This window comes from Nicotiana tabacum, chromosome 13 (genome assembly GCF_000715075.1).
Source record: "Nicotiana tabacum cultivar K326 chromosome 13, ASM71507v2, whole genome shotgun sequence".
In the NCBI taxonomy this organism is placed as follows: domain Eukaryota; kingdom Viridiplantae; phylum Streptophyta; class Magnoliopsida; order Solanales; family Solanaceae; genus Nicotiana; species Nicotiana tabacum.
The window spans coordinates 112,671,227-112,697,333 of record NC_134092.1 but is presented as its reverse complement, the minus strand read 5'-3'; the positions used below and the strand labels follow the sequence as shown (position 1 = coordinate 112,697,333).

The 26,107-nt window shown below is 38.2% G+C and overlaps 1 protein-coding gene across 1 annotated transcript; it reads left to right on the top strand.

Moving 5' to 3' along the window:
- Positions 1-1,601: 1,601 nt before the first annotated feature.
- On the top strand, positions 1,602-3,558 carry LOC142168305 (uncharacterized). Its single transcript, XM_075228970.1, has 7 exons — positions 1,602-1,750; positions 1,913-2,108; positions 2,197-2,289; positions 2,373-2,489; positions 2,587-2,689; positions 2,843-2,931; positions 3,463-3,558. The coding sequence occupies exons 1-7, from the start codon at positions 1,602-1,604 to the stop codon at positions 3,556-3,558; spliced, it is 843 nt and encodes a 280-aa protein (XP_075085071.1).
- Positions 3,559-26,107: the final 22,549 nt, after the last annotated feature.

The following is a 26,107-nucleotide window of genomic DNA, read 5'->3' as shown; positions in this document are numbered from 1 at the left end:
ATTCATCGACCAATGGGACTGACCAAAAGCATCCATGCCTAGCCGCATGCCTTCTGACACTACTTATACTAGATATGAAGAGTTTTGTAGTGCTACTATGATCTCTTGGTTGTTGACTGTGAGGCGGAATAGTAGTGCTTGACCCGTGAGACCCTATTCCAACCATGACTGGGGAGGAAGGTCCGAAGTGTCCTGAGCTACGTATAGTGTCGGGTAGGGAGGAGGTGGATATGGTTGTTGGGGTGGATCTATAGTGCTCTGGAGGTATTGAGTATATGGGAAGTGTTGGTGTAGTATAGGAGGAGTCGTGACAGTGGGAGGTATTTGAAGGGGATGATGGCTTTGTTAACGTTGCATAGGAATTTAAATCTTGTAAGGGTGGTGTAGTAAGATTGACAATATTGTTTAATGTAGTAGGGGTAATTAGACTGAAGAATTGGTGTGAGAGGGAATTATGGAGGGGTGGTCGGGTGAGTCATCATGTGTGGGGTTTACGTGGGTTGTTGTGGGGCAAGGTAAGTTAGGTTGTGGGGATTTGGGAGGGATATTTTGACCCGGGGCAGTAAATAAATGGGGATAATTGAGAGTTGTTGGGGGTGGGGATGATATTAGGGTGACGTTGCAGAATTTAAGTTGAAGGAGGAACAGTTTGGAATAGAGGATTGTGGGAAGTAGACGGTGGGAACAGTGGTGGGCTTGAGCGTGTTTGGTTTTGGTCAGTATAGGTGGGAGCTGGAGTGGTTTGGGTTGGGAGAATAGATGAGTTTTGGGCTAGAGGTTCTATTGGGCTAGTATTACTAATAGGTTGGCTTAGTGTAGAGGAGTTTGCTGAGTTAGGGTTTAGAAAATTTTGAGGAGCAGAAGGTAGTTCATTAAGGTTGTCATTAGTGGTAAGACAAAGGTGATTTAGTTTAGTAGTTTTCGGTAAGTCGTCATTAAAGATAAGTAAAGGAAGTAAAGAAGCGGGGATTAGAAGCGTTATTTTTGGGAAGATTAACGTGATGATGCTTACCTGTTTTGGCATGTGGATGCCATCCTTTTATTTTCCTACTCCGTTTTTTGTCCATTCCTTTGTTTAAATAAAATAGTGAAAATGATAATTTTGTGAAAATTTTCGGTAATTAATGTTCTGCCATAGTTCCATGTTCGCTTCATTTTAGTACACTAGATCATATATGATTCACCATTTTTTTTTATTTTTCTTATGAATAAGCAGCATGCCAAAGGTTAAACGTTTCCGGAATCCATTGAAATCAGTTCATGGACCATATGATGCTCCTGGACGTTCTTCATCATCAACAACTCCAGCCTCGTCACTTGCGAGCCCTCAACATTGTTACAAGCTCCCCCACATGCTCCTGCAAGTTCCTCAGTAGCTGATGAAGTCCCACAACAAGAACAAGCTCCAACTCAGCCTTCTAATCCAAGTGCAATGTCCATACGCCATCCTGGACGTAAATCTACACAATATTGAAAAGTAGAGGCAATAGGTATATGCCTTATATGTATGTTTATTTTTGATATTTTTCCTTTTGGTTGACTAACTTGTCTTTTTATTAAAGACTCAAACAACACTACCAAGCACATTAAGATCAAAGTCAATGAAATCAACAACCTACCTATCGGAGATTGCATCATTGTGGACTTTGATAAACTACGATGCATCATATGGGGAAGCACAAGGGTTGCTTGCCGGATATTGTGGATTGCTGGCTATTGATGGCAATTTCTTCCCAATTAATTTTGACAGGTGGTCAGGACCGTCAGGTATTCCTAAAAAATACAAGGAATACTGCTTTGAAACTATGCTAAAGGTATTACACATATGTCTATTTATTGTAACTAGATTTTTATGCATGAACAGAAAACTAACTTTGTTTTTCTTTTTCATTTGAAGCCTCAATTGTTTTAGGACTACTAATCCCATTGCATACAGATATTGCAATGTTAGTTTGAATAAGAAGTGGGCTACACATAGACATATATTGTGGGATGAATTTTATGACCCAGCCAAAAGCAGAACTGAACTTTTAAGCAATGTGTTACCGGATATAAATGGAGATCAGTGGGCTAGTTTTGCTGCTTATCATCTAAAATCATCAACAATTGTAAGATTCTGATTATCTAAATAGATTTTGATGTTGTTATGATTAAATATTAGACTAACTTTTTAAGTTGTTATTATTTTGTTGATAGGAAAGTTGTAGAAGTAATAAAGAAATTCGACGCAAACAAACAATACCTCACACTGGCGGTTCCAAAGCTAACTCGAGACGACGACATGAGTTGGTATTCATATTAACTTAATAGTTTTTACTTGTTCTCTAATTTAAATACTTTATTACAATCTATTTAATTTATCTCTTTCTTAGTTTTTGAAAACTGGAGAAAATCCTACTCGGAGAAAGATATTTATCGAAACTCATAAGAGAAGGGATGGATCATTTGTAAATGACGAGGCAAGGACTATAGTGGTAAGTTCAGCTTTGGTATGTTTCTCTGACATTATTTGAAATTATATTTTTAACATTTTGCATCTCAATCTTACTTTTTGTACATACTAATTGATAATTTGTCTACTCGTAGGAACAAATTGAATTGACTCAAGGCAATACCAATGAATCTGAAATTTCCCCAGATGATATTATTGGCAATGTGTTAGGGGCAGAGCATTCTGGGAGGTTACGATGTATGTGTATGGGAGCAGCTCCTTCAAATACATTCAAGAATATCAAGCAACGACTTAATGAGCTGAACCATTCTTCATCTGGTTTCGGCGCATCATCTACAACTTTCACCTATTTGCAACAAGAGGTCACTCATTTAAAGTCCTAATTAGCAGACACCTTAACTGCATTGAAAGCTTACATGATATCAAAGGAAGAAAGAGTTTTTGAGCAATTTGCTGGTCTGTTTTCTCCTCAACCACAAGTAAGAAGAACATTCGAAGTTTTTTGTTTTGTGCATATGTCTTCTTGTTATCTTTTAATTTGGTTTGGTTGGATTATTGCAAGGAAAAGGAATAAGGATGCATCATAGATAATGGTAAAATTCATTAGTGTACATTTGATTCTTGACGATGCTAAGTTGCATACCGTGATTTAGAATATTGTACATGCTTGAGAAATTGATTCCAAGAGTGCATGGTTCATTGGAGACATCTGAAATATGCCTTCATATGGCAGTAGGGAGATATTGGTATAAGTCACTTAGGAAGCATGCCATTTATATGTATAATCTAACTTGAGAATCTTCCATGTATAGAAATTATGTCTCTGTATGATACAATTACTTCTTGTCTAACAGAATGCCATAAGCATTATTATTAGGCAAATGATTGTAACGAGGATATAGTCCTCATCTTGGTCAAGCTAGATAATCATCGCTTTAAGGAAGCATTCGAATTTTAAACATGGTATAATGATAAGATTTTTCATCTGAAAATATTTTTTATTATTTCAGCCTAGTCATGATGAAGAGAGTGAACCTACTTCACCGGTGGATGTAAGAGAATCATCGGGCAGCAGGGACGAGAATCGCCAAGAAAATATTTTGTAATGACCCAGCCGGTTATTTTGAGTATTTCAGTCCCGTTCCCCTATTTACTGCTTAAGTTATGCTTTACAATTATTTTATAAATTACCGGATTAGTTAGTTCGGGTCCGGAAGGATTTCGGAGTGAAATGAAATACTTAGTCTCATAATTAAAAACTTAAGTTGGAAAAGTTAACTAGATGTTGATTTATGGGCAAACGACCTCGGATTTGAATTTTGATTATTCCAATAGCTCCGTATGGTAATTTTGGACATAGGAGCGTGTCCGAAAAATTATTTGGAGGTCCGTAGTGGAATTAGGCTTGAAATGGCAAAGGTTGAATTTTTGGAAGTTTGACCGAGGAGTTGACTTTTTGTTATCGGGGTCAAAATCCGATTCTGGAAATTGAAATAGGTCTGTTATGTCATTTATGATTTTTGTGCAAAATTTGAGGTAAATCGGACTTGATTTGATAGGTTTCGACGTCGTTTGTAGAATTTGAAAATTTTAAAATTTATTAGGCTTGAATTGGAGTATGATTTGTGATTTTGATGTTGTTTGATGTAATTTGAGACCTCGAGTAGGTCTGTGTTATGTTATGTTATGGGACTTGTCAGTATATTTGGATGGGGGTTCCGAGTGGCTCGGGTAATTTTTGGATGAGGTTCGGATCATTTTCACTTCATGTTGCAATACTGAAGATTTCTGGTTATAGTGTGATCGCACCTGTGGATTTGGGCTCGTAGGTGCGACAAGGCAGTCGCAGAAGCGAAGGGCACAAAAGCGTCCCAACGCGCGCAGAAGCGCGACCACAAATACAGTTTATGCACCGCAGAAGCGACCTTCGCAGGTGCGAGGTTCGTCCGCAGAAACGGATGTCGCACATGCGACTATTACACCGCACATACGGAAGTCGCTCGACAGAACCCTTTAAGTTCGAGGGTTCATGATATTTCACGCATTTTTGAATTTTGGAATACGGTTTGGGCGATTTTGGAGAGAAATATTTCCGCACAACTTGGGGTAAGTGTTTTTGACTCCCTTATGAGTATATTCCATGAATTAATCTTCGTTTTCGGCGTTAGATTATTTATTTTTCAAGAAACATCGGAGGAACTTTCTAAAATTTCATAAAATAAATTTTCGAGATTTGAACACCGTTTCAGAGTCGGATTTGAGTGAAATTAGTATGGTTGAACTTATAATTGGATGGATTGTCGGATTTTGTGAGTTTCGTCGGATTTTGAGATGTGGGGCCCCACAAGCAATTTTTGAAGTGTAATTTCGGATGTTGTGGGAAAGTATTGGTATTTTGATATGGAATTAATTCTTATAATTATGTGGATTGAATCAAATTAATTGTGACTAGATTCGAGCCGTTCAGGAGTTGTTAAGCGCATAACGGAATTTCTGGAGCATTTTTAGCTTTCTCGACATTGTATTCGTCTTGTTTGAGGTAAGTAACTCTTCTAATCTTGGAGCTGAGGGTATGAACCTTAATTATATGTGTTATGTGTTTAGTGTTGAGGTGACGCACATGCTAGGTGACGGGCGTGTACCGTTCGAACCGTGACTCTGTTATTCCTATGGTACTATGTACTTACCTGAACTTACCTGTAATCATGAAATCTCTACGTACTAGAGTTATCGAGTTATGACTCATTTAGAAATAATGCTTAGGCCAATGTTGGCATTATTGGGACCCACTGAAGTCATTTCTGCTATCGATTTATTTGTTTAAATTGTAACTTTATACTCAGTTATGTTCATTAATTTCATATCATCTCTCAGTCTCTGTTGCTATTTATTGATTCATCATATCATCATTTTGGGCTAGTTTCATGACATTGTGAGCCCGAGAGACTGGAGAGATTGATGACTGAGTGAGGCCGGTGGCCTGATTGTTCGGGTTGCACGCCGCAGCAGGCAAGATTGGCTTATTATAGCACATGAGGTGTCCGTGCGGATCCAGATGTTGATACTATAGCAGTGAGTTGTCCGTGCGGATCCAGATATTGATACTAGAGCACGTGAATTTCCCGTGCAGCACGTGAGTTGTCCGTGCAGATTATAGCGCTTGGGCTGTAGGAGCCCCTCCGAAGTCTGTACACACCCCCAGTGAGCGCAGGTACCTACTGAGTGCGAGTGCCGAGTGCTGAGTGAGGATTGAGTGACTGTGAGGACTGAGTGATTGGGAGGACTGAGTGACTGGGAGGACTGGGTGAATTGATACTCTGAGAGTATGCATATGATCTTTATCAGTGATTTGCATTGCATTTGGCATGCACACTTGACATACAAGCATATAGATGCATTTTTCCTCATGATGTATAGCATCATGTCATTTATGACTTCTTATACATTTTGACATATGGGTGATCACGCCCAACTCTAGTCCTAAAAAGTATAAGCGGTCGCTGCAAATATAATCCGGTCTAAAAGTCCGGAGTCGAATCCCACAGAGAACTAAGGCTTCACTATAACTGTTTAGTATCACTAAGAAGATAAACTCGAACAATTCCTAAGTTATAAATATTAAGATTCTTATATGTAACTAATTGACTAACAAACTAAAGCAGTAAATTAACAACTAAAGATACTAAGGGTTGGTGATTAAATTTAGGAGGTCTAGAGTTATGATTTTCCCAATTGTTGGAATCCTTCCCGCTATGTTCCCTACAATTTCGCCTATATATTCTCTACTGATCGCGAGCACTTTAGGTGTCGTAATTCTCTCTCGAGCAACTATAACAATTTACTTGAAATATTCTCTCGAACTACGCTAGTTGGCTTTATCTAACCGCTCATTATGACCACGTCAAGGCTTTATTATTTCTAGACCTACCTTTAAACCCGTTATATTGATTTCTCACATACGTTAGGAGTGACGTTGTTCAACAACCACCTAAATATATATCATTTCTCAAGCAACACATAATAAATAGGCACAGTCAATCGATGGCCATTCAATCAACTAAAATAAGCACGTAGTTGAACAAATAGATAAATTCAAGGGTTAGATTATATTAAAACATAACAAGAATTCATCCTCCAAGAGGTTCCATCAAAATCCTAGATAACAAATTAGCTATTGTGTCTCTGCCTCCTTATGTCCAAAGTGTGTCAAAAGTCCTCAAAATACCATTTTTCCATGTATATATACCAAGTAGGGTCGGGCCCAAACAATTATACCTTCTCCTATGCAAAAAAGGACATTTTTCCCGGATAGAACGTGCACGGCTACGCATCAACCGCGCATCGACTGCGCACTTTGTCCAGTTTTTGCCTCACATGCGCGGCCAGTGCTCGGCCGCTCACTGTTCACCTTGTTCTGTTTGGAATTTGGGAAAACGTAAAACATGAAATTTGTAGCCCTTTGAACTAGCTTTCCAACCATATATTGTGGAGCCCAAATAGAGTCTGAGAAAAATGTTATGTACATTTTACTAGACAGTGCGTAATATACCTACTCGATTCTTCGTTCATTCTAAACTGTCATCCGTTGATCCCCGAACACGATCCCAGATTAATTTCTTGGGTTTTTAATCAGACTTAAAAGCTCCAAATTACTTGAGTTCATTCCATAACATCTACATATCTCGGAATCACTCCTATAAGGCATAAAACACACAATTAGTGTAAAACACTAGCGATTAAAGCTCAAACTCAATTAAAGTGCAGTAAATTAGAGTGTAATAAGCGACTAAAATACGCAATTATAGCCTATCATCAACACCCCACACTTAAACCATTGCTCGTCCTCGAGTAATCATAATCAAACTACACTTTATATAGACACGACCTTTTAAAACAATTCTCCTAACTCATCACACTAAGATTACTTAAAATAGACTAAGCACAAAAGCGTAACATCTTCACCTCAAGATTTGACTTACAAGTACCACGCATTATTCACAACTCACCCACTTACTCTAACATAGAGGTCACTGACATTACCTTTCCTTCATGAATCAAGTGCCCTCACACAACAAAAGAGAGTAGTTCCACACAATAAAATTTAAGAACACTTAAGAATTCAAGATAGAAAGAATTCACTCGCTCTCAGAAATAACATTCATATGCCACAAAAGATGCACCATAGGCTTGTCTGTAGTGTACTACTCTACTAATCGAGCTCATTCAGTCTAGGATCAAGTAGGACTTTATTTGGTTGTAATGTAGGCTGCGAGACGGGTAGGATACATTTAGATATAATAGTGACTACACCTCCCTAAGCACTTTAATACGTATACTTTAACATTCAAACCCCATACTTATGTCAAACCAAACTCCACCTTCACATCAATGTATATTACTACATACTTCTTTAAGCACAATTACATCAAGAGTCACCACTTATCAAGGAATATTTTTTTCACAACAATACAACTATTTTTTCCTTTTCTTTCTTTTTCAATTCAAGTGGCTCTTACTTTTTCAAAACAGTGCACATTTCTCCTTATTTCATTATTTTCACTCTAAAGCCAAACCAACCACCCCACACTTTAACTTTTACACAGTTCATTACAATTCAAGTGCTCATGAGAGGTTAGAAGGTTCAAATAGATGGTTAATTCAAACAAATGGGTAAGGCTTGTAATGTGGTTGCCAAATAAACAGGATTATAGGATCAAAGGGGTTAACTACGATACATAACAATTAAGCGGGTAAAATATACATATATGGCTCAACAAAGAAACGCTTATATCACTTCCAAGACTGAACAAACCTGCTATTTCTCTTTGCAAATACATAGGGTAAGTTCTAGGCATCAAATGCAATGCACATAATAACACCCAAGCCTCACACACACATGGCACATAACTTACTCAGAATTGGATTCATCAAGACACTCTAGTCAAAGCAGTTAAGCAAATTTAAAATCATACAATTTAAGGTACTTATACAAGAGTAAAAAATATAGCCTAAGCGTCACAACCAAAGTACTCACTATTCTCAAAGCATAACAAAGTCAAGAGATATTGCTTCAATTCAAAACACAACACAATGGCTCCTATTCCTAAAAACACTAAAACTAACTAAACCCGATTCAAACAAAACCCTTGGAAAAGAACCGCGACACAAAGAAAAACCAAGGGGGAATTGCTACACTACCTAACAAAAGAAAATCTTTTTGTCTTTTTCCTTTCGCCTTAAATCCCTCAAGAAAATTGTCTAATAGATCCATCGTCGAGAAAAGTCCAATCTTTTCTATTTTTGTAAAAAATAAATTATTCAATTAAACTAACACGACTAAAAGAGCATTGAAAGTCACCCAGACAATCTCCTCACCCCACACTTAAAATTATGCATTGTCCCCAACGCACACCCATACATACAAGAGGGTAAAAGAAACTCCCTGGTAGGACAAAGGCCGAAGCACTAGCATCTCATGGGGTACTCAGACTTCCCCCAGGCCTGGTCCTTCGTGCGGGTTCCTCACACTTAGTTCCAACCATCTGGTTTCCTGTTGCATCATTCCAATGGCTTTGCTTTCCATGCTACTAAAAAAAATAATAATAATAATAATAATAATAATAATAATAAATAATAATAATAATAATAATAATAATAATAATAATAATAATAATAATAATAATAATAATAATAAAGTAAAGCTGGGTTGCCTCCCAACAAGCGCTTGATTTAACGTCGCGGCACGACATGAACTACTTTTTGCCTCCACCTCTAGCTTATGAATTGAACTCCAAGTTTTGATTCAAGCTTATGATTATGCTTCTGGGGTGGTGGAACGAATCTAACTGGCCCAAGGAAATAATATAGTATTCTGAACTTCTTGGTCTTTAGATGAGGTGTGTAATTCTGACTTTCTGGGAAGAAGAATTCCAGAATGTAGGCACCTTGTTCCTCATTCCTTGACTCCTCAAGTGGCTCGGATGACTCTATTTCTATATCATCATCCAAACACAATGTGAAAAAATGCTTGGAGTGTGGACCAATGCGCTCAACTACATGAACATTGAGACTGTCTACATCCTCAACACGAATGACACTAGAGTCAACTAAATATGTATCATCAACGTCCTTAGTTGACTCTAGTATCTCTTCTACAACATCGACATCCTCAAAATCTAGTTCGATTGATTGTTGGTGTTCTACTCTGACCTCCTTCGTTAGCACCTCAATTTTTGCATCTAATACATGCTCATTTTGGCTACTATCCATAACATTGCCTTGCTGAGAATTAAAAGCTTCAACCACTTGACTCACTTGAGCCTCCAAATTGCAAATAGTTGCCTCTTGCCTTTCTATATGCAGTTGTTTCTCATAATTTTGTTCAAAAAGGCACTTTAACATATCCTTGATCTCCTTCAGGTCAGCTTCCCTAGGTTCTTTGTTCCTATTTACTTCACCAAAAAAAGTAGAACCATCATAGCAAGAGATTAGGGGAGGATAAGAAATATACGCACAACCATGAAAGTGACCATCTTGACCACCACATATATCACACACATTGCACACATAAGATTGAGTTGGTGCACATAACTCACTCTCGGGAATATTTAGATAATTTTGCAATGGGTGATTTCCTCCACAATATGCATAAGGAGGATCAAAAGTAGAATTACAAACATCAAAACTCTCATAATTCCAAGATGCCATGTCTTTAAAATCAACAAGTAACACAAAAAAAAAATTCAAATACAAAAAAATAAAAATAAAAGTTCAAACTTGAAACCTAACAATATGTACACCTACAACTACACCGTTAGTTCTCCGGCAATGGCGCCAAAATAGGATCACGCCCAACTCTAGTCCTCAAAAGGATAAGCGGTCGTTGCAAATATAATCCGGTCTAAAAGTCCGTAGTCGAATCCCACAGAGAACTAAGGCTTCGCTATAACTGTTCAGTATCACTAAGAAGACAAGCTCGAACAATTCCTAAGTTATAAATATTAAGATTCTTATATCTAACTAATTGACTAACAAACTAAAGCAGTAAATTAACAACTAAAGATACTAAGAGTTGGTGATTAATTTTAGGAGGTCTAGAGTTATGATTTTTTCAATTGTCGGAATCCTTCCCGCTATGTTCCCTACAATTTCGCCTATGTATTCTCTACTGATCGCGAGCACTTTAGGTGTCGTAATTCTCTCTCGAGCAACTACAACAATTTACTTGAAATATTCTCTCGAACTACGCTAGTTGGCTTTATCTAACCGCTCATTATGACCACGTCAAGGCTTTGTTATTTCTAGACCTACCTTTAAACCCGTTGTATTGATTTCTCACATACGTTAGGAGTGACGTTATTCAACAACCACCTAAATATGTATCCTTTCTCAAGCAACACATAATAAATAGGCACAGTCAATCGATGGCCATTCAATCAACTGAAATAAGCACGTAGTTGAACAAATAGATAAATTCAAGGGTTAAATTATATTAAAACATAACAAGAATTCATCCTCCAAGAGGTTCCATCAAAACCCTAGATAGCAAATCAGATAATTATAATAGTATGGCATAACTACAATACTAGAATTTATAACCAATAATGGAAATAGGAAGAAGGAAGTGAAAAACTCGTAGAAGAATTCCCCGCCTTGCTCCTATTGTGTCTCTGCCTCCTTAGGTCCAAAGTGTGTCAAAAGTCCTCAAAATATCATTTTTCCATGTATATATACCAAGTAGGGTCGGGCCCAAATAATTATACCTTCTCCTACGCGAAAAAGGACATTTTTACCGGACCGAACGTGTGCGACCGCGCACTTTGTCCAGTTTCTGCCTCACATGCGCGGCCGCGCACTTGCCGCATAATTTTTACCCTGTTCTGTTTGGAATTTCGAAAAATGTAAAACATGGAAGTTGTATCCCTTTGAAATAGATTTCCAACCATATCTTGTGGAGCCCAAATGGAGTTTTGAGCAAACGTTATATGCATTTTACTAGACAGTGCGCAGTACACCTACTCGATTCTTCGTTCGTTCTAAACTGTCATCCGTTGATCCCCGAACACGATCCCGAATTAATTCCTTGGGTTTTTACTTAGACTTAAAAGCTCCAAATCACTTGAATTCATTCCATAACATCTACATAGCTCGGAATCACTCCTACAAGGCATAAAACACACAATTAGTACAAAACACTAGCGATTAAAGCTCAAACTCAATTAAAGTGCAGTAAATTAGAGTGTAATAAGCCACTAAAAAATGCAATTATAGCCTATCATCAATGGGCATAGAGAGCCATCTTACACTTGCTATCTGAAAGGAAAATGAAACATCTTATCGATTGTTGAAAGGACTTTTGGGAAAATTATTGTTTTCAAACTTACTTGTATTTTGGCTTTTCGGTAAAAGATTTTGGTTTTCACTGAGATACTTGAAAAGCAATGCCTATTTTTCTGGAACTGTGAACGAACTGAGCATTTTGTTTCTGAGATACCTCTTTTGTTACTTATATTATGTTGTTATGAACTGTTGTGGAATATTGGTATTGGACCCGACCTTTGTGTTAGCACGTCACTACTTTCAACCTAAGGTTAGGTTTATTACTTATTGAGTACATGGGGTCGGTTGTACTCATACTACACTTCTGCACCTTGCGTGCAGATGTTGACTGTTGATGTTGCTATGTTCGATGGGAGCTGGATTTGAAGATGTACCTACGTCCCGGTTGTAGCTTCCTCTTGTTCATAGTAGCCTTAGATTTATAAAACTATGTTAATGTATTTTTCAAACAGACGATGTATGTATTTCATTTCAGCTTTGTGAATTCTATTCTTAAAAGCTCATGATTTGTACTACCAGTCCTTGGGGAATGTATAAGATTCATATATGTCCTTACTTAATCGCTTTATTAATTGGCATTAGAATTGGTTAGTGGTTAATTGGCTTACCTAGTGGGTTAGGTTAGGTGCCATCACGACTAGTCAGATTTTGGGTCGTGAGAAGGTGGTATCAGAGCTTTAGGTTCATAGGTTCTACAAGTCATGAGCAAGTGTCTAGTAGAGTCTTGCGGATCGGTATGATGACGTCCATGCCTATCTTCGAGAGGCTACAGGACATATACTTCCCATCTTTCTTTCCTTATCGTGTGACATTGATTCAGCTTAAAGTGTAACTCTTTGAATTCCTTCCACGCATTCGTATGTGCATGTGAGCGCTTTGTATCGGTTGTGCGCCAGCGGCTTGTGATTCTATGAACGAAGTTCGAGATGTGTATTATGTGTTTTGGTGATGGGCCAGTCTAGAGGACTTAAGGCCATGGTTAGACCATAACTTGAGCTCGGCAGATTCAGTTGTAACTTGTATATTTGGGCTCATATGTCCGGTAATGTCCCTACGAGAGGAATTTATGGGTCGACGAGCGATTGAATGACTATATGATAAGTATGATGTGACTGCGGGATGTGTTCAGATAGGTTGAATGTGACAAATAAAGTTTACTTGTGACTCAAGAGTTTGCTATTGGGTACTTGATTTCTGTCTTGATTTGGTATATGGTCTTGAGTTATGGGTGTGTTGAGGGATCTCTCATGTTGTTTAGTTGTGGAGTGAAGTAGATTCTCATGTCTTGTTGATGAGTTCAGAATCGAGAAGATTAAGTTATTGCGTAGTAGTCGTGACTATGGAAAGGTATAGAGAGATGTCAGTTTGAAGCAAAGCAGGTGGGTTATCTCCTACGAGGTGTCGTGAGGTTGCGTGATCCCTATGATGTTTTGTAGAGAGTTCTCTTTTACCAGTGAATGATATATATTGCAATTTGAGTTTGGATCATTTGTGGAAGTTGGCTTAACCATCACGAGGATGAACGCGAGATTTGCAGATGATTTGAGGTACTAGATGGTTTGTGTTACATGATCGGATGAAGGATTTGGTGGAATCTCACTGTGGTATCATGGTAGTAATGAGGTATGGTTATTATAAGTAATCAGATGTTTTATTCCATGGCTTTGAGCTAAGTGGGTGAGTCTTTTATCGTCGAGTTGATTGCACGGTTATGTGTCGTATTGGTTTCAGTTCGGGGTATACTGGTGAATCCATTATGACTTGCAGAGGTCATGATCGAGTAAAGAAATTTCTGGATACGGGTTGTATTACACTCTATGGGTATATGGGAATCATAAAATAATTGAGTAATTATTCGCGAAGGATGTAGTGTACATAGAGTAGGAATTTTCTCGGTTGCTTAGGAGTGTGGGTTACTCCCTTGGGTGTTGGTGTGCTAACATGGCACACGCCATTTAGTCAGTTTGGTCGGTTTAATTAAGATTTGAGTAGAGTGGATGACTCTCGAGAATGGTTCTAATGGATTCAAGATTTATATGTAGCGATTTGGAATTTTCAAGATTTGTATATGGCTAGAAACTGAAAGTTTACATTGGATGGTGTCGAGACTTGCGGTAATTCTGTATGACTATGGATTCTACATTTTAGTATAAGAAAAGGGAAGAGTAACAATTTTAAATTCACATAAGGTCTTTCGGAGTGGATGTCTCGGTTGTGGTGCTTTTGGGGTACTTAAAAGGGAATTCGGCAGCTTATGGGCCTTAGGGCGTTGTGGTTCTATGCTAGGTTTCGTGGGGTGAGTTGTGGTTAAGGATCGTGGTGTTCCAGAAAGGAGAAGTAGAAATTTGAAGGCAATTTGGAAGGGACTTGGAGAAATAGGACAACGTGGTAGTAGGTTGGATCAGCACAGTAATGGGTATAATCGTTTCTTTGGGTACTTATGATATGGCTAATCTCCACAGGTGTTTCGTGGTAATGCTCTTAGGTTATGGCGACCTGCGTGGCTGGGTTGAGTTAGAGAGATTCGGTTATGTTAGCTTGGCTATGTGCAAATGGGTTTCAAAGAGTTCTCAATGGTTTTTACCACGGTTCGAGGATTATATTTCCTACCGGTGTGAGGAATATATTGCGTATTGGGATTTTCTCCGGGATGAGATCAAATGAAAGGTTTCTGACTGATCGGGTATATATTCTGCTTGTGACTCAGAGTTGATTATGAGATTCTCATACTTTTCATATGATGGCATCATCGATGCAGTGTGTTGTGTGGGATCAAGATTTGCATGTGCAAGGTTACATGTCAGTTTTGAAGGGAAGGACATAAATTCTTAGGCAGCATGGACGGTTTCAGATGACTAGGTAAATGATATTACTACTTGGTATTGCCTAAGAAGGGTGCGCATTTCAGAAGCCGCCTTGTGTTTTGACTTACAGATGCTTCATTAGTATTGCGATGCTCGCCGGGTTGATCTATTGTTGATATTGAGATTTTTCTATATGGCATGGAAAAATTATAGAGGTATTCCTCGTGGGGTGATAATGTATGAGAGATGTGTTAGACATTCGGGTAGTGGAGTTGGGATCAGAAATGGTGATTCGTGTGTTCTATGGATTTGGAGACTGGGAGTTTTTAGGAGCAGATTGTTTCATGGTTACGGACTCTGAAGTTATGGCCGAAGCTAGCCAGATGATAATATGTATTATGATTTAGTCGTTACGGATTTTCGAAGGGTTATGTATCTATTTGTGGGTGACCAGAGTTGATTTGGGGGTCCATTGGTAGGCCCAATTAGGATGTGTATTCTACACCGAGTCTGATTGGTTGGCTCCATACTGCTATTGTTGAGAGATGTGTCATTCGGTTGATGTTGAGCTTATTCGTGTTCTGAAATGATCTGTGAGTTACTCTTCTATGCTACGAGGAGTTGTGATTCATTGGTTATATGCACGCATGATGCGATTCTATTGGGGGCCTTATGGCGGAATTTGAGCGAGATGAGTATTTGGGTATTGCATGATCGATTGCGTATTGATTATGTTCTTTCAAGTTTTGCGTGGCATTGTGTCATTTGCCTCTCTATGATTATTGATTTTAAGTAGGGTGGCTTGAGGTATATTAAATGAACCAGCGATTAGATGGGATCACGCATTGTAGCGGAGTTATGTTAAGGTATGAACCTTGTGTTAGAATCTGTGATGGTTCTATGGTGTGTGATGGATTTTCAGCATTTCGTTATGGCATTACTTGTTAAACTTGTGGGGCAGTTCTCTCATTTGAGTCATTTTCCATGACTGAGTACATTTGCATTGCTGCGTATTGGTGCACGGGTGGCACGGTTTATGGCCTTGAGTTATATTGGTGTGGCATGTCTGTGGGATAGTTGTGTTTAATAATATAAGGTCAGTGGACCCATATTGGGTACTGTCAGGTTTGATTACGGTATATTTGGGAAGATTACATTGAAAGTCAGCTAAGAAAGTGATTATGGTTCTGGTTGGGGCGAGAGAGCTCCCTGACTGGTGGATCTGATAAGGGGTTACGAGATTCTGCGTGTTTATTTGATTAGAAATAGTGTATGAAGTTTTTGGAATGAGGTTTGGTTCGATATGGGGTTTAATACTAGTACTTGGTTGATTTTGGAGTAGTTACTGTGATCGAAAATGGTGCTGCGAGCATGAGAGTTGTGTAGTATGTTATGTGATTATATCTGGGGTTATGGTTATGGCTTGATACAGCATGTTCAGACTCATACAGTGTGTAAATGTAAGATTCGTGTCTTGAAAAGAAATTCTGCAAGTGAGAAATTTAATTCCAAGGTTTAGGGGCTAAGGTTAAATTAATAACTTTCAATTATGTTGTGTTGTTAGGTCTATACAATTTACGCAGAATAGGGTGACGTGGGATCACCCCCGGGTACGTGTCTGGTAAGATGGGATAGTGATTTGATGGCCCAGAAACAACTCTTGACACATTCGAGGACGAACGTATGTTTAAGTGGGGGAGAATGTAACGACCCGACCGATCGTTTTGAGTATTTCAGTCTCGTTCCCCATTTACTACTCAACTTATGCTTTACAGTTGTTTTATGAATTACTGGATTAGTTGGTTCGGGTCCGGAAGGATTTCGGAGTGAAATAAGACACTTAGTCTCATAATTGAAAACTTAAGTTGGAAAAGTTGACTGGATATTGACTTATGTGCAAACGACCTCAGATTTGAATTCTGATGATTCCAATAGCTCCGTTTGGTGATTTTGGACTTAGGAGCGTGCCCGAAAAATTATTTGGAAGTCCATAGTGGAATTAGGCTTGAAATGGCAAAAGTTAAATTTTTGGAAGTTAGACCAGGGAGTTAACTTTTTGATATCGGGGTCGAAATATGATTCTGGAAATTGGAATAGGTCCGTTATGTTATTTATGACTTGTGTGATAAATTTGAGGTCAATCAGACTTGATTTGATAGGTTTCGACGTCGTTTGTAGAATTTGGAAATTTCAAAGTTCATTTGGCTTGAATTGGAGTATGATTTGTGATTTTGACATTATTTGATGTAATTTGAGACCTCGAGTAGGTCCGTGTTATGTTATTGTCACGACCCGAAATTTCCACCGACGAGACCGTGATGGTGCCTAACATTTCACTTGCTAGGCAAGCCAACGTTAGAGAATCATTTACCAATTCCTTATTTCCATTCAGTAATTAACAATAATTAACTACGATGAAATATAACAAGTGCGGAATATCATAAATCTGTATTAACTACTACCACCGAATCTGGAGTCACAATTCACGAGCATTCTAGAATTTACAACAAGTAATAGTCTGAAAGAAATATAACTATCTGAATGAAAGAAAACAGTAAGACATAAAGGATGGATGGGAACTTCAAGGTCTGTGGACGCCGACAGATCTACCTTGAGTCTCCGGACAGCGGACCAGTAGCAAATCTCTATCAACCTGAGCCGGTATCAAAATCTGCACAGAAAGTGCAGAGTGCAGCATTAGTACAACCGACCCCATGTACTGATAAGTGTCGAACCTAAACTCGGTGAAGTAGTGACGAGGCTAGGACAAGACACCCACACATAACCTGAACAGTATAATCATGCTAGTGGCAACAACAATAAGTAAAGCAATAACGCAGAAATAATGGGAGGGGAACATACAGTGGGGGAATACAACATAAAGAGTGAGAATAATGAAAGGACAGAATTAAACCGAAAATACTTAAATAAATTGAGCAATTAAGACAACAAGGAAAACTGCACGGCATCACCCTTCGTGCTTTTACTCTCAACCTCACCAAATAACAAATAAGACTGCACGGCATCACCCTTCGTGCTTTTACTCTCTTCCTCACAATATAAATAAATTATGCACAGCATCACCCTTCGTGCTTTTACACTCTTCCTCACAATATAATTAAATTATGTACGACATCACCCTTCGTGCTTTGCACTCTTCCTCACAATATAATTAAATTATGCACGACATCACCCTTCTTGCTTTACACTCTTTCTCACAATATAAATAAATTATGCACCGCATCACCCTTCGTGCTTTACACTCTTCCTCGCAATTCACAGAATCAATAACAACGGATAGAGAGAAGTTTCACAAGAAATCAATATTTCATAAATGATTGCTTTCACAATTTAACATCTCAACCTCGAATCAATATTCACAATTTTATCGACCTTGGTGGAACCGGATACAAGTCTCCCAACATTTCAACAACAACAATAAGCATGGATAACAAGATTTAAGACTACAAATTTGCAAGAAATGGAATTTCACTCGCATGCTATGATTCGACCACCACGTATAGATGCTCGTCACCTCAACTATATGTCGTATTCAACAACAAAACAAGTAGCAAATACTCACACAATACATATTCCCTCAAGCCAAAGTTAGACACAACACTTACCTCGCTCCAAAGGTCACTTAATTCTCAATCACAGCTTTTCCTTTAGAATTCACCTCCAAACCACTCGTATCTATTCAAAAATGACTCAATGATATCAAATCAACTATATTTCATAAATTAAACTTCCCAAACTTTCCTCCAAAAAGTCAAAAAATCGACCCCAGGCCCGTTTGGTCAAAACCCGAGGTTCGGACCAAAACCCTTTTACCCATTCACCCCCGAGCTCGAATATGTAATTAGTTTTGGAATCCGACCTCAAATTGGGGTCTAAGTCCTCAAATTTCCGAAATCCCTAGTTTCTACCATAACTCCTAATTCTACCATGAAAACTCTAGATTTTAGGTTGATAATTCATAAAATATAATGGGTAATTGAAAGAAAATGGTTTAGAATCACTTACCAACAACGTGGGGAAGAAATGGCTCTTGAAAAATCGCCTCTCACTGTTTGGTTTTTGAGAAAAATGATTTTTTGGCTAAAATCCCGTTTTGGATAAGTGATGGGCGACAGTGTTCATCGCATTCGCGAGAGCACTATCACATTCGCGAAGGGTACTGGCTGCCAAGCCTTCGCGTTCGCGAGGCATGGCTCGCGTTCGCGATGTAGGAACGACCCCCCCAGGTCCCCACATGCTTCGCGTTCGCGTTGAGCCGGTCGCATTCGCGAAGGGTAAGCCCCTCATCACTTCGCGTTCACGACCAGGCCTTCGCGTTCATGAAGAAGAAAACTTTAGCTGCCCAGTTTACTCTTCGAGTTCGCGAGAGTACCTTCACGAACGCGAAGAAGGACATGCCAGAACACAGACTCTGCAGAAAAAACCAAATTTCCAAAGTCCAAAATATCCTGTGGCCTATCCGAAACTCACCCGAGCCCTCGAGGCTCCAAACCAAACATGCACACAAGTCTAAAAATATCATACGAACTTGCTCGCACGATCAAATCACCAAAATAATACCTAGAAATACGAATTTAGCACCAAATCAAATGAAATTCTCAAGAACACTTTAAAATTTCTATTTTCTCAACTGGACGTCCGAACCACGTCAAATCAACTCCGTTTCTCACTAAATTTCACAGACAAGTCTTAAATATCATAATGAACCTGTACTGGGCTCCGAAACTAGAATACAGAGCCGATACTAACAATGCCAAACATCAATCAATTCTTAAAAAAATTAATTTTCAGACTTTTAATTTTCATCAAAAATTCATAACTTGAGCTAGGGACCTCCGAATTCGATTCCGGGCATACGCCCATGTCCCATAATTCGATACGGACCCATCAAGACCATTAAAATATGGATCCAGGCTCGTTTACCAAAAATATTGACCGAAGTCAACTAAAATCAACTTTTAAGGCAAAAATTCTTATTTTTATTAGTTTTCAACATAAAAGCTTTTCCGGAAACCTGTCCGGACTATGCACGCAAATCGAGGAGGGTAAAAATGAAGTTTTTAAGGCTTAAGAGCACAAATTTGAGTTCTAAAGTATAAGATGACCTTTTGGGTTATCAAAGTTATGAGACTTGTCGGTATAATTGGACGGGGTTCCGAGTGGCTCGGGTGAGTTTCGGACGAGGTTCAGATCATTTTCACTTCATGTTGCATTGCTGAAGATTTCTAGTTCTGGTGTGATCGCACCTGCGGAAATGGGCTCGCAGGTGCGACAAGGCAGTCACAGAAGCGAAGGGCGCAGAAGCATCCCAACGCGCGCAGAAGCACGACAGCAAATGCGGTTTATGCGCCGCAGAAGCGACCTTCGTAGGTGCGAGCTTCATCCACAGAAGCGGATGTCGCAGATGCGACTATTACACTGCTGATGCAGAAGTCGCTAGACAGAACCCTTTAAGTTCGAGGGTTCATGATTTTTCACCCATTTTCGAATTTTGGAGCACGATTTGGGCAATTTTGGAGAGGAAGTTTTCCACACAACTTGGGGTAAGTGTTCTGGACTCCCTTGTGAGTATATTCCATGAATTAATATTCATTTTCGGCATTAGATTATTGATTTTTCAAGAGAAATCGGAGGAATTCCTATAATTTCATAAAAAGAATTTTCGAGATTTGAACACCGATTTAAAGTCGGATTTGAGTGAAATTAGTATAGTTGAGCTTGTAATTGGATGAATTGTCTGATTTTCTGAGTTTCGTCGGATTCCGAGACATGAGCCTTACGAGCGATTTTTGGAGTGTAATTTCAGATTTTGTGGGAAAGTATTAGTATTTTGAAATGGAATTAATTCTTATAATTATTTGGATTGAATCAAATTAATTGTGACTATATTCGAGCCGTTTAGGAGTTGTTACGTGCATAATAGAATTTTTGGAGCATTTTTAACTTGCTCGACATTGGATTCGTCTTGTTTGAGGTAAGTAACTCTTCTAATCTTGGAGCTGAGGGTATGAACCCTGATTATATGTGTTATGTGTTTAGTGTTGAGGTGACGCACATGCTAGGTGACGGGCGTGCGGGCGTGCACCGTTCGAACTGTGACTTTGTTATTCCTGTGGTATTGTGTACTTACCTGAACTTATCTGTAATCATGAAATCTCTACGTACTAGAGTTATCGAGTTGTGACTCATGTTAGAAATAATGCTTAGGCCAATGTTGGCATTATTGGGACCCACTGAGATCATTTCTGCTATCGATTTATTTGTTTAAATTATAACTTCATACTCAGTTATTTTCATTCATTTCATATCATCTCTCAGTCTCTGTTGCTATTTATTGATTCATCATATCATCATTTTGGGCTAGTTTTATGACATTGTGAGCCCGAGAGACTGGAGAGATTGATGACTGAGTGAGGCCGATGGCCTAATTGTGAGGATAATTATGGGATCGGGTTGCATGCCGCAACAGGCTAGATTGGCTTACTATAGCACGTGAGTTGTCCGTGCGGATCCAGATATTGATACTATAGCATGTGAGTTGTCCGTGCAGCACGCGAGTTATCCGTGCGGATCCAGATATTAATACTATAGCACGTGAGTTGTCCATGCAACACGTGAGTTATCTGTGTAGATTATAGCGCTTGGGCTGTAGGAGCCCCTCCGGAGTCTGTACACACCCCTAGTGAGCGCAGGTACCTACTGAGTGCGAGTGCCGAGTGCCGAGTGATTGGGAAGATTGAGTGACTGTGAGGACTGAGTGTTTGGGAGGACTCAGTAACTGGGAGGACTGAGTGAATTAATACTCTGAGAGTATGCATATGATCTTTATCACTGATTTGCATCGCATTTGGCAAGAACACTTGACATACAGGCATAGAGATGCATTTTTCCTCATGCTGTATAGTATCACGTCATTTATGACTTCTCATACATTTTGACATATGGGCATAGAGAGACATCTTACACTTGCTACCTGAAAGGAAAATGAAACATCTTATTGATTGTTGAAAGGATTTTTGGGAAAATTATTGTTTTCAAACTTACTCGTATTTTGGCTTTTTCGGTAAAAGATTTGGGTTTTTATTGAGATACTTGAAAAGCAATGCCTATTTTTTCGGAACTGTTAATGAAGTGAGCATCTTGTTTCCGAGATACTTCTTTTGTTACTTGTACTATATTGTTATGAATTGTCGTGAAATATTGGTGTTGGACCCGACCTTTGTGTTAGCTCGTCACTACTTTCAACCTAAGGTTAGGTTTGTTACTTATTCAGTACATGAGGTCCGTTGTACTCATACTACACTTCTGCACCTTGCGTGCAGATGTTGGCTGCTGATGTTGCTGTGTTCGATGGGAGCTGGATCTGAAGATGTACCTACGTCCCGGTTGTAGCTGCCTCTTGTTCATGGTAGCCTTACATCTATAAAACTCTGTTAATATATTTTTCAAACAGACGATGTATTTATTTCATTTCAGCTTTGTGAATTCTATTCTTAGAAGCTTATGATTTTTACTACCAGTCCTTGGGGAATGTATAAGATTCAGATATGTCCTTACTTAATCGATTTATTAATTGTTATTGAAATTGGTTAGTGGTTAATTGGCTTACCTAGCAGGTTGGGTTAAGTGTCATCACGACTAGTCGGATTTTGGGTCATGACATATTTAGAATTTTATTTATTTAATGTGGAACTACTTTTGCTTTTATGGATTTTAAGTAGTAATGTTTAGGAGCTACTTTAGTTTATATTGCATTAGTATGATTTGTAGTACTTGAAGTTGTGATTGTTGCTATTTTGGATGTTTTAATGAAATTTGATTTCTGCTATATAAATAGTATTATTTAGTAATTATTTTTTTTTGTTTATGCATATGTACAATCTTGATCTTATTTAATCATGCAATATTTAATGAGAAGAAAGGGCATTTCAATATTTAACTCGTGACGGTAATTAACCCCCACTCATTAAAATTTATAAAAGAGATTATATTGTGGCGATTATAGACCCCAACTAATTAATTATTTTTTTTATGAAAAAGCTCATATTGTGATGGTTATACACTGCCACTATTTATTTTTTGAAAATCATAGGTCATATTGCGACAGTTACAAAGCCCCACAAATTATTAAATTTTAGCATTGAAATCATATAAAGGAGGTTATAGCCCGCCCTTAATTTACTTTAAAACCCCACTAATCACAAAGTTAATTTGCGGAGGTCGTCGTGGTAGGGACGGATTTAGGGGGGCGGAAGGGGGTTCATCTCTGAACCCCCTTCGCCGAAAAATTACACTGTATATATAAGCAAAATATGTTTTTTACCTCTATATATTAAGTACTTTGAACCCCCTTGACACAGCTCAAAAGTGTAGCTTAGTGGTCAAGGGGTTCAAAATCTTTGAAAGGTCATATGTTCAATTCCCACTAACTACGATTTTTTTTTTCTTGACCCCCGTTCGCGGAGATCCGACTCCGCCACTGGTCGTGGGGTTCTTTAAAACCGTCACAAAGGCGATGATAACCATGGTGCTTCTTAAAACCCCCACAATTCAATTTGTGGGGGTCCGAAACCATCACAAAATTAAGAAAAAGCCTCCACAAATTACACCTTTTCTTGTAGTGAGGCTCCTTGCGTGGAGAATTTGTTGGAGAAACATCGTGAGGCGTTGATACTGCCTGGGCTGCATTGCGATGAGCATTGGTGCGCTGTGGAGTAGTTGAACGAGCTTTTGATGGAAATCATACAGTATGCCATTGTGTTTCAGTAATAGTAGCGGATGTGGTGGGAGTGGGGGGCTGGATGGTTGCTGTGACGCGTTAGATGTAGTGGTCGCGTGGAAGGGACAAGCTCTAGTATTGTGTCCGAATCGCCTACAACGGAGGCAGAGAATATTTAGTCCCTCGTACATAACTAGTTGCTTGTGGTTTCCAATGTAAACTTGAGATTTTAATGGTTTTGCAAGTGGAACTTCAATGCAAATACGGGCATATCTTCCTCGTGTAGTAGATGAAGTGCATGCATCAATTTTGAGAAGCTGGCTCAGTTTGTTTCCTACTAGTTGTAATAGCTGAATATCATAGTATTCCGAAGGTAGTTCTGGCCGAGTAAGCCAATTGATGACGCAACAAATTTTGGTTCCCAACTGCGTACTGTGAGGAAGTGACCTAAGATAAACTAGGGACCATCACGGAGAGCATGAAGCATATTCTCTTCATGTGTAAATTTAATAAGAAAAAAAGCATGCCCTAAATCAATAAGATTTATAGGTTCTGAGGAGCGCCAAAGATTCTGGAGTTTAGCCTTAAGTAGTTGGTGGCCAATGGTTTTTCCAAACAGTTTGATTATAATTGAGTGCTTCCAAGGAGAGTACAATCGAACTTTATCAATTGCTGTAAGTGGTATGAAATCTTCCGTATCAAAAGGGTTGTCCCCCTCGTCATTTAAATCAATGTCTAAAGGTATGGCTTGTGTTTGTGAGGGGAGAAGAGGGCGCCAGTAATGTATTGAGAAAAGAAGACTTTGAGGGAGTTGGAGTTGGGACATCTAGTTCCATACCTAAGGGATCTGGATGTTTTGTGCGAGGAAGGTCGGCTAGGTGGCTAGTGGAATTCATGGTGATATTATTAGTAGTTGGGGGATTGGAGTAAGAATGAAGAGGGAGAAGCAGTAGAGAGCATTTTGCTCATTCCTCTGATGGCACTAGAAGTTTAAAAGACTTACTATAAGTAACAATTAATCATCAAGTGTGACATCTATGATATTTCATCCAATTTTACTGTTAGATGTTGTTCATTGGCAATTCTGTCATGCAGTTTTTTTGTATTCCGCCTTAAGTGCTTCATATGAAGTTGTGCAATCTTTGTTTAATATAATATTGTTGCATGAAAGCATGGAAATGAGTATAACTGTTTTTTTTTTTTTTTTTTTTTTTTTTTGAAGTTTGTGTGTAATAGAAGAAAATACACCTTTAAGTTTTGTGCTTGCATAGAACAATCTGATGCATATTGTAATATATCTTTGTTGCGTTTACAGGGCGAGAAGGATGCAGTTTAAAGTCTTGATTTCTTGTACAAGTTTAATTTGAAAAGAGTTTTGCCTCAATGTGAGTTATGCTAACCAAAAATTCAAACTATTTCTTAGCATCAGTACTGAAATGTGACTTTATTATCCTTTATTTTTTAAGCCAATTATAATTGCTAACTTTAGTCTTAAAATGTAAGTATACACTCTAATAATGTTTTTACAAAGGTTAAACTTAAAAGAAAAGACAAATATGAGATCCAATTTAGGAGGACCGTATAGGATAAGATGATATACACATACTTATAATTTAATATTTTTTAATAAATAAAAATTTTATTACCAGAAAAATAAGTATGTACGGAACTACAACTCTAAAGATCTATTCATAAGCCCAGACCTTTAGTAAAAAAAAGAATACATGTCACACTCCTTTTCTACCCCAAAAAGATATGTGTTATAGATTGTTGTGGGTTAAAGAGTTTTTACAATTAAAGTAACAATTCGAAGTAGGAATTATTTTATTATTGAGAGTCGCCACTCAGAATTTGATTTTTGGGTGTTTCAAGTCACATTTTATTTGAATCCCTATTCAAAGGAAGGTTTGACTCTTTTATCATTGGTCTGCGAAAAAAAGTCCGGGTAAGAAATTCTGTTGACCGGGGAGAAGGTGTAAGGTATTCCCCGAGTCCCGTGGTTCTAGCACGGTCGCTTTATTGACTACAACTTGGCTTGAGATAATTTTGGATAAACTGTGATTTATTGGTTTCCATGTTTTATCTATTCGCTTCTAATTATTAAAATATGAAATTATCATTGAAACGAATCACGTGTGTGAATCCGTTTTGTTTTTGTACCAAAATTATATCACGCGTACGTGTACACAATTAATAGCATTTTATTATATTAAGATTGTTTTACCCAAAGTTGCATGAACACATACTTCAGTTTTAATTTTAAAAATCGTAATTATGTCACGCGAATGTATACATAACTACGCTGATTTGATTAATTTAGGGCATGCTTAAAGCATTTTAACGTACTTAATTTTTTCCCCTAAGTTTAGGATTATTGTGATGCTTAAGAGTTATACATTCTTCTGACTTAACTCCACTCATGACCTATTCTTATTCCTTGCCAAGAAAAAAACAACCCTAATTTTCCATCTATCTAATTTAACAACTCACTTAAATCACCACTTCAATATGCTAAAGCAAGAGAAACGTAGCATAACCATATAAATAAGAAAACTAAATCATAGTCCATAGCATATATCGTCCAAAACAAACTTACATGTACTCAAACGAATTAATCTTTAAAACCAACATATAACCCAAGTAATACGCAATCCGTACACAATTAATACGAAAGAGATCAAGTATTTTTCATAGAGCAAACAAAATTCATCACGAGCAAATAGAAACACTAATATATCAAAGCAAGTGTATACAAAAATATAAACAAATAAT

Coding starts and splice junctions, on each gene's coding strand:
- LOC142168305 (XM_075228970.1), top strand. CDS start 1,602: ATGAAATCAACAACCTACCTATCGGAGATTGCATCATTGTGGACTTTG. Junction 1,751..1,912: donor TTCCCAATTAATTTTGACAG/GTGGTCAGGACC, acceptor CAATTGTTTTAG/GACTACTAATCCCATTGCAT. Junction 2,290..2,372: donor CGAGACGACGACATGAGTTG/GTATTCATATTA, acceptor TCTCTTTCTTAG/TTTTTGAAAACTGGAGAAAA.